The following is a 12,994-nucleotide window of genomic DNA, read 5'->3' as shown; positions in this document are numbered from 1 at the left end:
AAGAGCAGCTATGAGAAATGATTACAGTATATGCATGATTTATTTGCTCAGCAGATATAGAGCATGCCGCTCACGGTTGACATTTGAAAATAACTGCCGGCTACAAAAGTGTTTTGCATTGTTTGGGCGCCTTAAAGTAGGCCAAAAATACTTGCATCGATTTAAAGTGTTATTTTCAGTGCTGCCACATAATGTGTATTCAAGAAATTTAATTTAGAAAAATAAAAACATGAATTTTTTTTAAAATTCGAAAACTAAATTTAGAAAATTATTTTTTTTTTTAGATTTTTTTTTACGTAGGTATGCCACAAAGTTGTAGAGTTAAAGAAAACTTTTTGAATATGGCGTTAAAATTTTTACAATTTTATAATTTTTATTGAAAAATATATAGTTAAAGTTGTAGAGATAAATGTTTATGTAAATTAATTATTTAAATTATTTTGATAATAAATTTAATGCTAACGTGGATTAACGAAATAAAATAATATTAGTGTTTATAAATAAAGACGTTGAAAGTATTCGCAAAATTCCACTAAAATTATATGCTGCATTAACGGTTTACTTTTATCCAGTGTTGCCACATGTTTTTCATAGAAAAACGTTTTCAATTTTTATGTAACTTGGTTTTTTGCGCTATTTGTTATTTTTGTATTTAGTAGCTCATTCAGTTCATTGCAAGACAGAAAACAGTTTTGTATAATATAAATTGTGTTAATTTATTGAAATTGTTAATTTTAAGTATAAAATTTGTTAAAAATGTAAGCGTATTGAAATTACGTTTTATTTAGCAAATAACCACGCAATTGGGCATAATACTGCTTAAAGGTAGGTAGGTGGGTAGGTGGGTAGGTAGATAAGAGTGTCGCGCCTACGGGCTCAATTAGCGCTCAACTGCGCCATTTTGTTGCACCTAACTGTCTATAAGTATATATATATATATATGTATGTATATATATGAAAAGATAAATATATATATTTGTTACGCAGCTTATATCTATATATGTATCTTCGCAATCGCGTGGCATTTGAAATTTGCGCTTGTGGGCGTTCATCAAGGCGTGTAGCAATGATTATCGTAAACGTTCATGCCAATTGCCATATATTATTGCTATTACGCGCTAATTAAAATAATTGCTTACCAAAAATGTATGCCAAATGCATATGCTTGCTTTCAGCCATACAACAACATACGTACACTACACATACATACTTACGCGTTGCAAATGAAGGCATGTGCATTATCGCGCGATTACATATATAACTGCGTATTAATTATATTATTTTAGCATATATTAATAGTTTTTACTTTAATTACTAGAATGCAAACTGCACATGTAATTACCTAAGTATCCACTAAGCACTTTGTTGTATTATGTTAATTAGTGTACAATTCTATTATGGTCAAGCCAATGCGGTTTGATTGTGTTGTTATTGGTGTTATGTTTTTTCCTTTGCTAACTTTAAATAATTGTGCTATAATTAAAGCGCTAAAGTATTTAATGTGTGGAAAATTAAAATAAAAATTGTAAGAATTTGAAAAAAGGTGAAGTGCTGGCTGAGTGAATGGCGAGACAACGGCAAACGCTCATTGCTGTGATATCAGCAAATATATTATATGTGAACGCATAGAGCTTGTCCTTGGCGGTGAACTATTCTGCAAGGATTACTGTTGAGTTATGTGTGTGTGAAAATTGTATTGCAACAACACTAGTATGTGTTGTCAGCACTCTGCGCGGTTTATTAAGTTTTTCTAGTTTTGCATATTTCTGTTGTTGCACCACTTTTAGCATGGCATGACAACCCTTTCGCTCTTGTTAATGTTTTCTTAAGTTGTATTTGTGAAGAATGGTAGCAATATGAGGAATTCACAAACCGCTAATGCGTCACAATTGCTCTTAAACTACGAGCTTGAACTACAAGTACAATGACAGCCAGTCATAACCATAACAACAAAAATAATAACATTCTATTTACAGCGTTGATGTATGTTGGTGAAGGGGTTGCAAATAACAGGTAAATGTAATCAAGCGCTGCGGTTGTCTGGCTGCTGGTGGTCATGGCCACACGAAAAGCTACATGCTGACAATCAAAATGCTATATTTATATATATATATTACATATATAAAAAGTAGTTGGTAAAAAATTAAATATGGCAAAGAGATATTTGTCTCAATCCCCGCAAGTAAAAATGGTTTTTCATTTAGAATCAACTTCCATTTATTGTAGATTTTCTTTGCTTACATCTTAAGTGCTCTGCTTACAAGTCTAGAGTGGATGTTGTTTGGTCTTAAGGGAAAGTATTTATATTAAAAAATATTTTATTATTTTTTTACATATAGTGTAACAGAAAGTATGTCAGATATGAAGGACAGGCCTATGGTAAGTGTATGGCGCGCTGTTCAATATATTTGCTTTAATGTTGAAGTGGCATGCATTTTGCTAACATATTCACATACCGAATGCTTTAAATATACAATGAGCGCTGGTTTAGGCTTTAAAATAATTTATCGGCTATCTTTTATTGACTGCCGCAAGGCAAGAAAGTCGAAGTTTTATGACTGAAGTCGAAATGTCCTGCTAATCAACACACAACACTCTTCGGAAGACAACTGTACCCAAGTTTGAAATGTTCGCTATTATATAAGCATACTTTGACGCACTCGCTAACATGGACTATTGTGGCAGCCTAAGAATAGCAATTTTTGAGTATTAAACATTTAAAAATACTGCTTCTATTGTTTTAAATATTTTGAGCGTATATTTATATATATTTTATATAAAATTATTGATATTAAAATAAAATGTTTTCCGAGTTAAACGCGTTCACCGACTACTATTGTCAAGGTCAGACCGACAGCCCCATTATAAGGGGCTTTATTACTTCAATTTCTCGTTCTCTCTCTTTCTTTCACTATCTTTCACTTTTCAATTTCCTAAACCATGAATCAACTGAATTTGTGTATTTGGAAAAGTATTATTTTATATACATACATACACTCGACGCATATAAACAAAATTTCCCATAAATTTTCAAAAACTACTTAAAATCAATAAGGCAATAAGAAAGAACTTTCGCAGTAGTACACACGTGCATGCACTTAAGCAAACTAATGCAAAATACTCCTACAAGCATATATACATAAAATACATAAGTGGATAAAGTAGTCAAATATGGCAGCACACTTGAGCATTAACATTTCAATTTTGTGTATTTTAAGTTTGTGCAACTCTTATAAAATATACTTTTTACACTTTTGTATTTGACAGGTATTTGACCAGTGAACTTAGCAACTTGTGAAAATAAAGCGAAGTTCGCTTGAAAGTGAAGTTGATTGCAGAAGAGTGCAAGTAGCAGTAAAGTGCTGCGTAAGTGATGTGTTTACGTTGTTGTTGGCGGGAAATGTTTGTGTGTAAGGAAATTACACACATATGTTTTAAGAAAAGCTTAAATACACTTCAAGTAATGCTGTTATTAGGGTGGTTCATAGTAACAGTTTTAGCGTTCAAATAACTTTCGAAAATCAACAAAAAATAATTAAGTTAAATAAAATAAATAACAAATATATTTAAATATTGCAAATAATCATGATAAAAAATAAAAAATAAATTTAGGTTATGTTGCCAACCAAGCGTTCATACCTATTAGTATGCATGCACGTGCGTTTGCGTAGGCACTCCAAATACTATGCATTCCGGTTGCATGCGTGTTAAAAACTTTGTTGCAAAGTATTTACCTTCTTTGCCCCTCTGAGTACTTCATTTAGTTTGCTTCCACTTTCGCCAACTTTTCACGTAAACTTACATAAGCGCACATATATTTTTGCCGTATTTTCAACAGCTAACTTTACCGTTACAAATGTGCATATATTTGTATTATAATAAGTATAAAGCGCCGCGAGCAGGAAGTCTAAACTTGTTTACACAATTTCTAAATATTTAGCGAAGTCTTAAAGTAAGAGTATATCGAGAGCATAAATATGCCGCTTATATATATATTAAGTATATTTTCAAATATGTTTGTTATTGTTGATAGGGGTATTCTGTGATAAAATTTGCGAAAATAGTGTTAAGAAAAAATGTCGGTCAGAAAGTCATAACTGCAATGCAAGTGGCTCCGAAGAGCGTTAAAATGTGCTGCTCTGTTTCGTATTTTCTACATTAAAAGCTGTAAACGGTCACTAAACGTTTTCGCATGCCATATAAACATAAGGACTGTACTCGTTTATGATATTAATTTTATTGAAGGTGTAGAAATAATTTTATTTTTTATATGAGAGCTATATGAAGATATGGACCGATTTCAGTAATTTTTGGCATCTTAGCAGATTAAGCCAAGCCAAACATCCTCTGAATAATTATTTAAGCTATATCACATATTAAGGGGTTATTCTTGTGTAGCATTTCAAAAAGATCGATTTTTTTCATATTTTCAAAGTTTAGCTATTTAAGAATATGTCTACGAGAAGATTTTTGAAAATATATGTAAATATTTTCGGAGATATAGATATTTTACTGACCCGGCCTCCAAACTGGTTCGGCTGGGTCTAATCGGTCAAACGACTTTACGCGAAACTTTAAATGTGTTTTTCTCAGACCAGACTTCTTTTTTATAGACCTCTATCGAGTATGAACTAGCCTGAGCAAAGCCCCCAAATTTCAATTTTTACAATTTTCAAAAAATACGAGAAAATAAAAAAAAATCGCTTTTGTTTCAAATAGTCGCCGTTTTGTCAAACAATTTTTTTTTTACTTCTGCTTAGATCTTTTATCTCCATGTTTAGTATAAAATTAAATTGTATGTGAGGTCATTTGCTGACGTAATTTTAAATACATATCTCCATTATTGTCATTCTACATTATGCAGTATATGAAGACTATTCAAAGAGATGTAGCGATTTCGCCTCAGTTTATTACCTTATCATTGCTGTAGTAGCTGAAATGTGGAAATAATCGAAGAAAGTAGCACATTCAGCCGCAAAAATGAAATTTTTATATGCAAATGACCATCAGGTTTACATGCGTTATTTCTCAAATAATTACTAAGAGCAACTTTTTCGTACAACTTCGTTAAATAATGACATTTGTGAGCATTGTCAAAGCTTTAATTGAAATTTATTGTTTATCTAATGATGTAGCCACATGCGTCTAAAGGCTGCAGCGAAATCTTCTTTGCGTGTTAATCAAAAATCCCTTAATTCAAGTATCGTGTACATCTTTAAAATTGTGTTTACATTGAGCAAATCATTTAACAATTTGCAATTATTAACTGTTGCCTGAGTTCGCATGAATACTTAATCCCTTTCGTAGCAGCAGCAGCACAGCATTCTTAGCTTGGCTTAATGAAATACAATTTGTATGTAGATATTTATAATTTACATAATTTTAAGGCGTTTCGCAACATCAATGCCACATGTAAACAAGTGAATTTACTTAACTTATATTTGCATTTTTCTTGTCTTTACTTAAGGATATTTGCTGTGCACTCCTGGCAGCCCGCGCATTTGCATGTGTGTGTGCGCATGTATCTCTTAATTGCATAATTCATAACGAAATATTGTAGAAATCAATTACAAAACAATTTTCAACATACATTTTTGTCTGTGTGTATGTGTATGCGTGACCCAATAGGAAATATTGAGTTAATGAATTGATTGCGAAGGAGATAACACTTATAATAATATAAACGTACAAAATAGTTTGGGTTTAGTAGCATATACAAGTGATGGTGTGAAAATTAGCTTATACGCGTGGATATATGCAAACAGAGCCGTGGTGGCCATTGGACCAACATTTAGCAAATCATAAATGGCATAAAATTATCCACTTAACAAAAAGAACCTGTTTTAATCAAATTTGAGTATTTTATTTCATTTTACCATGATGTCGTTCTTGTTTGTGAACCCAAAATATATATATATATATTTATTTCTTAATCTAGTGGAAAATCTTATTATCTTTTAAATTTTATATGTGTTATCATGATATTCCATACCTAATACATTTTTGCTGAATTTCCAATTGCGCTGCATACCTTAGCAGCCCTTTTTTCAACAATTTTAATATGCATTTACATACTCTGTCAAAACAATCAATTTTAATTGAATTGTGCGCAATTTGACATTGTTTTGTTTAGCTTACACATAGGCAGTTAGATATGTGCCGGATTTTCCTTTTGGTATATGGAAAAATAATCAATTAAATAACGAAAATTTTGTAATGTAAATTAACGTAAAACAAAAGTGTATTTACTTTTTTCTTTTATTTACGTACAGCTGTTTAAATATGTTAAAATTTATTTGACACAACAATTTTAGTAATCATTGAGTCGTAAGAAAGAGTTATGAATTTCTTCGATTTTCTTAAAGTTTAAAATAAGTTATTAAACTTTTTACTTTAACAAATTGTTGTATCGCAAGTACAACCATTTGGCTCTATTAACGGGTTTTTACAAAACTATTGAAATATATATAGAATGTAATACCAATATGAACTGATAACGCTGATATTGCCTAAAACTATGCTAAATCTGACCATAACCATGCCTACTTTATAACAGCACTATGAATTTGAACAGAAGCATTAGGGCGCACACCTAGAGTAAAATTAAAAAAAATTAATTGTTTCATATTTCGATAATACCTTTAAAAGTTTTATCAAAATTTTGTGTAATATTTAACTTTTTTTTACACGCTGCCAGTTTTTCGACCGTAAGTCATTGTATGGAAGATATCTTCTAGTTTAAAATGGTGTTTTAGGTTTCTACCACGCAGAAGGCCGGAATAACCGAACCAGCTGAGGGCCGCCGGAAATCGCACTTACGAGGATTTGCGACTAAAAATATAGGTATCCAACTATACCATCTCGCTGATCTTTATAATAAATATTTATGGTTTATACGGTATTATAATGAAAAATTTCTTATTTGATTTCATTGCTTTTATAACGGTTTTTAGCCAATCACACTTTATCCTTGAAGTGAAGAAGTATTTTGAAATGATTAAATATGGTGTGAGGGTGTTTAGTTGCTTGCATATAACTAACGTAATATAATATAAAAAGAAAACTTACAAATTGATGTATTATATAAATCCCTATGCATATTAATGTAAATATAATATATTACCTTAGTCCACACAAACGCTTAAAGCTAAGGCTATCAAAAACTTCCAACTTTGTCTCCTTATCTGCAAAGAAAAGTTGTCAGCAAGTTTAAAATAAAAACGGTACTTTCATATAAGCTTGCTAAAAATAACTACCTTTTGCCTCTACCATCATATGCCACTCCCATGATTGCTTGCTGCCTTTTGCTTTCCAGTTCAGCATTTCTTTTTTATCACAGTGCTGGGCATGCAGGCGGAGCCATTGCAAATTAATATGTTACTTAATATGATATTTTGCTGTCGCAAGAAATTGTCCAAATATATGTGAGGGAAAAAGTGAAAGAGTGAAAAGCTGTGCAAGAGGTAGACCAAGGACGACAGCATACCTTTGATGGTAGCATGTTGCTCTCAAATGTGTATTTGCAGCAGCACAAGTTTATTTTGCGGAAAATTTGCTTAAAATCTAGAAACAATAGAGCCGATTGTGTGTGTGTGCATATTAATTTTTTTATATTTATTTTATTTGCTTTATAGGCGGCACATTTCCGGCAAAAATATTACAATTATGCATGCATAGCTGACTCCATTGCATTACATGCTTACATAAAATATTATTTTCTACCATATTTGTCTTTCATATATACACATGTAGCTATCGAATTCTACATGCTTTGCTTCAGGGCGAAATAAGAGACATGTTTTGGAATAACAAATTTCAGAGGTAAGTTTAGGAATAATGTGGCGATATATTTTGTGGAGTGTACTAAATTATAATATGGTTTAGTATTGAATATATGTTATGCGACATATTTAAATATATACATATATTTTTAGATAATAAAATTTGATTATAAAGGAAACATGTTTACAAGCGAGTTTCGTTGTATAGAATTTCTAATCGAATAAATTCAACATTTGTTTACAAGCATCAATGATTGGTTTGTATTGCTAAAATTTCTATTTATATTTTCTAACTTTCTAAAAATTTCCAGGTAGTAAATTTGTAAATAATCAGTTAATATTGCTTCTCTTTGCCGTTGGTAAAGAAAAATAGCAGTGGTGACTTTGCATTGGTGTGGCAACTCCATTAGATATGATATAATTATTTTATGCCAGTTGACATTATACTCAGTTACGTCAAACTTATCCTGCGCACGCACTGGCTCGCTATTTATCGTGCCAGCTGACACTTGCTTTATACAGCTGTTAATGTGGGCGGTAAATATAACTGAAATTAATAACCGAAAGGCGTGTCACCGTCAAAGATTTTGTTTTATATTTTTATTATCAGTGCTTGATTGGATAAGACGCTGAGCAATTTTTATTTATTCAGTCAAAGCCTCCAATTTTAACAAACGGTAATTTATAGAGTATTAGCTTCCCAACGTCCTTTTGTTAGATTGAAAAACGAAATTAGTTTTATAATCATGCAGAAAATACATTATTCTCACTTTCACAGTGCTACTATAAACTCCCACATTAAGTTTGAAAGTATTAATGTATGCAGTGACATCTAGTTCTAGGTTGGGAATTTGCATAAAATGTTTGTCCTCAGAGCTCTATCGTAAATTGATGAAAGTTGAAAGTAATAGCTGCTCATTTTCAATAATCTAAGTGAAACCAATTGAGCGATAGAATAGAATGTAATGGAATTTTAACGAACAAAAATTTTTTTTGTTTATGTTAAAATTCGACCTTTTTTTTCGTTGTAGTTGTTATCGATGAGCCGATTATCACGATCGTCTAATGTTTCAATAACAGATTGGTAATAAAAGCCAAATTTGGTTCAAATTGGATTCCGTCACAATGACTATCTCATCATCGTCTTTAAATTTCTTTTCAGTGAGCATTTTCTTGAGCAGTTAGAACAACGAAAAATTGCTGAGATCTGATTCGGACACGGTGTTTTGGTTGATTGTGAGTTTTCGAGGTAAGTAGGCGGGCATAGTAGCTTTCGTATAGCCAATTCTAACAAAGTGTCCGACAGAATAACGTTTTGTGAAACTGTACGTCAGTAAGTGAATTTGTGATTCTCACACACCAGTCGGATTGTTCATTAAATTTTTAAAAAATTCAAAAGCAAAATGGAAATAAAGAATTCCGCGCTACGGAAATAATATAAAATTCGTTGAAAAATATATTTATGCATTTGTTGTCGCAACTAATATTGTATATTCTGCTGTATTATAAATAAACATGCTTACGTATTTATACACTAACATATGCAAATACAATTGTTCGATATTTTAGTGGAAACACGCGTCAGTAAGTGCACTAAATTTTTGAAGTATCTAAGGCTTGGACCCAGTCAGTTTGCAGCTGTGGATTAATTTGGACAATAAATATTTAAGGTCTTCGGCGTAGTTAAGTCAGATGGAAAGCAGCGATGCGGCACTAAACTCAAGAGAAGTGTTAATAAATAGTGAAAATCACATAAAGATATTAACGAAATAAAAAGTAATGTTATGCAAATGTATACCATACTTCCAAGCAAGTGAACTGTGAAAGTGTAGGGCGTATGTGAGTGTAATACCTAAAATCAATAAATGCGCAGAAATATCAATAAAAACGGCTAAGTAACTTTAATCCCCGTTGGTGGTCACATATGCTGTTGTGCACAAAAAAATTCATAAGCATTTTGTACTTGAAGTATTTATGTATAATTTGGCTAACCATTTCCGATGGAATTTGTTTGCACAGAAGTTTTTTTTTTTTTTTAAATTTTATCTACTGAAATGTGTTATTCCAAGTCCAAGTGATGCTCTGCAAAACAAAAATATCAACATCAAGGTGTGAGAGTAGACAAAAGTATTTAGATCGGCAAACGAATTGTCAAGCTTTATTTATGCCGTCTGCAAAAAAAAAGTGCAGAGACCGCTATGCCCGTTTAAAAATCTGCCTCGCTTGGCATGCTTTAGTAAACTACTGAAACCGATACAGCATCGCTTTAAGAGCAAAGTGAAAGCTATATCTGTAGAGAAATATAAATAATTTAATAAATTAAAAAGTCAGAACAAACAAAACTATGTTTAACACAGCGAAAGATAACATATGTGTAACTAAAAGCCGTGAGAGGGCTTCTTATCAGTTATTTAGTAATTGGTTGTGGTGTAAAGCATTTGTCGGTCAGTGCTAACTGCTTGTAGTGCAATTGTAACTTTTAGATACGGAACAGGAAATCTCAAGTGCTTTTCCGGCATTATTTTACTAAATTAACAGTAATTAGTGGCTGTGTAGCTGATTGGTGCGGCATATAAAAATAGTCGCTTACTTTACGTACTGTCAGTATCCGAAATAAGGTTCATTCATCACAACCGATTCGGCAAATAGAGTAGTGCAAAGATGAGTCCACGTAAGTTCTCTTCGAATTGCGCTATCTAAAGTCCTACGTATATAACAGCAAATAACGCCTTGATTTTTCAGTTTACTTTCTACTGCTAGTATTTGCTGTGGGCCCACAATCACTTACGGCATGTACTGATCGTAGCGAGCCGGATTGTTCACTCCATCAGAGTGGGCATATCCTGCCGGACGAACATAGCTGCTATCGCTACTATGTCTGCAGACGTGGCAGAGCTATATCGCGCAGATGTCGCAGAGGATTGCAGTTTGATTGTGAAACGAATGTCTGTACGTTCCCTGAATTTGCTAAGTGTTACATTCATCGGCATAAGGATGATGGAGAGAAAGAGCATCCGATTCATTGGCCGGAACCATTTGAAGGCTCGCCATCGTGTGACACAACAACGCCAACACCTTGTGTTACCACGCCCCCATGTGTTACAACACCACGATGTGACACACCAACACCAACACCAACACCTTGTGTTACCACGCCACCATGTGTTACAACACCACGATGTGACACACCAACACCAACACCTTGTGCTACGCCGAAACCAACCACCACCACTTCCAAAACAACAAAGTCAACCACAACCAAAAGCCCAACTACAAAATCGACAACCACAAGGACCACAAGGACTACAACAACACCGTGCAAAACAGAAACAACTACGGTACCCTGCATAACTCCTTCACCAACACCGTCGTGTGATACACCAACACCAACACCCTGCACGTGTAAGCCCACAACACCACCTGTGACTACTTGTGAAACAACAACAAGGTCAACCACAACCAAAAGCCCAACTACAAGATCGACAACCACACGGACCACAAGGACTACAACAACACCGTGCAAAACAGAAACAACTACGGTACCCTGCATAACTCCTTCACCAACACCGTCGTGTGATACACCAACACCAACACCCTGCACGTGTAAGCCCACAACACCAGCTGTGACTACTTGTGAAAGAACAACAAGGTCAACCACAACCAAAAGCCCAACTACAAGATCGACAACCACACGGACCACAAGGATTACAACAACACCGTGCAAAACAGAAACAACTACGGTACCCTGCATAACTCCTTCACCAACACCGTCGTGTGATACACCAACACCAACACCCTGCACGTGTAAGCCCACAACACCAGATGTGACTACTTGTGAAACAACAACAAGGTCAACCACAACCAAAAGCCCAACTACAAGATCGACAACCACAAGGACCACAAGGACTACAACAACACCGTGCAAAACAGAAACAACTACGGTACCCTGCATAACTCCTTCGCCAACAACGTCGTGTGATACACCAACACCAACACCAACACCCTGCACGTATAAGCCCACAACACCAGATGTGACTACTTGTGAAACAACAACAAGGTCAACCACGACCAAAAGCCCAACTACAAAATCGACAACCACAAGGACCACAAGGACTACAACAACACCGTGCAAAACAGAAACAACTACGGTACCCTGCATAACTCCTTCGCCAACACCCTGCACATGCAAGCCTACAACACCAACGCCAACTACTTGTGCAACAACACCAACACCATGTATAACAACACCTACACCCTGTATAACAACACCTACACCCTGTATAACAACACCAACACCATGTATAACAACACCTACACCCTGTATAACAACACCAACACCATGTATAACAACACCAACGCCTTGTGGAACAGCAGATATTTTGTGGCAATTTGATGATGACGACGACGATTCTGATGAAAGTGATGAATCCAATCAAACAGTACGAGTGCACACTTCAATAAGTGATTGCATTAATTTGCCGGATGGTACCTATCTCGTAGATCGAAGACTTTGTCATCGCTTCTACGTGTGCCTCAACAAACGTGTACAGACGTTGAGATGTCCGCTCGGCTTTTGGTTTGATAGAGACCTGAATAGTTGCCGTCCTCGCCTTGAGGTGACAAATTGTCGATAGACTCAATAAATATTGCATCGTAAAACCAACCCAACACAGAATGACGATAAATTATCGCATAATTTAGTTTCCAAACACTACTGATCATTATTAAATATTGTGCGCGCATAAAATAATCAATTTTAAACATGTTATAGGCAGCTGCAGTTGCAGAATATGTGTATTATAAAAAGAGCATTCCAAAAATCAAAAATCTCTTAGCGGTTTTATTTGAATTCTCTACAGTCTAAAATATTTCAGTGGATAGCGATACAACGATAGTGACTGAGAAATGAGAAAACACACAACACAAATGTTTTTCTCAATCTTAAAGCCTCAATAATATTACATTAAGTGGATTGTAAAGGTTGTCCGAATTTAAGTACATATTTCGTACCGCAGTCTCTTACTGAAACTCATTTCACACACAAGCAAATTTTAGCGGGAGAACCACTTCCATCTCTATGGCATGGCATATTTACTCTGAATGATTATATTATGTGAAAGTCGGTAATATTTATATACATATTGTACATATATATATATATATTGGCAAATAAGTAACGTTATTGACAATTAAATATAAGAGCTTGTGTATGC

General features: G+C 34.0%; 1 protein-coding gene across 1 annotated transcript; it reads left to right on the top strand.

Moving 5' to 3' along the window:
* Positions 1 to 10,344: 10,344 nt before the first annotated feature.
* On the top strand, positions 10,345 to 12,608 carry LOC106616841 (mucin-2). The gene is made up of 2 exons (XM_070108212.1): positions 10,345 to 10,452; positions 10,524 to 12,608. The coding sequence occupies exons 1-2, from the start codon at positions 10,443 to 10,445 to the stop codon at positions 12,413 to 12,415; spliced, it is 1,902 nt and encodes a 633-aa protein (XP_069964313.1). The 5' UTR covers positions 10,345 to 10,442; the 3' UTR covers positions 12,416 to 12,608.
* Positions 12,609 to 12,994: the final 386 nt, after the last annotated feature.

Source organism: Bactrocera oleae, chromosome 4 (assembly GCF_042242935.1).
Source record: "Bactrocera oleae isolate idBacOlea1 chromosome 4, idBacOlea1, whole genome shotgun sequence".
NCBI classification, from domain to species: Eukaryota; Metazoa; Arthropoda; class Insecta; order Diptera; family Tephritidae; genus Bactrocera; species Bactrocera oleae.
Note: the sequence above shows the minus strand (reverse complement) of the source record. Positions and strands in the feature narration are given on the sequence as shown.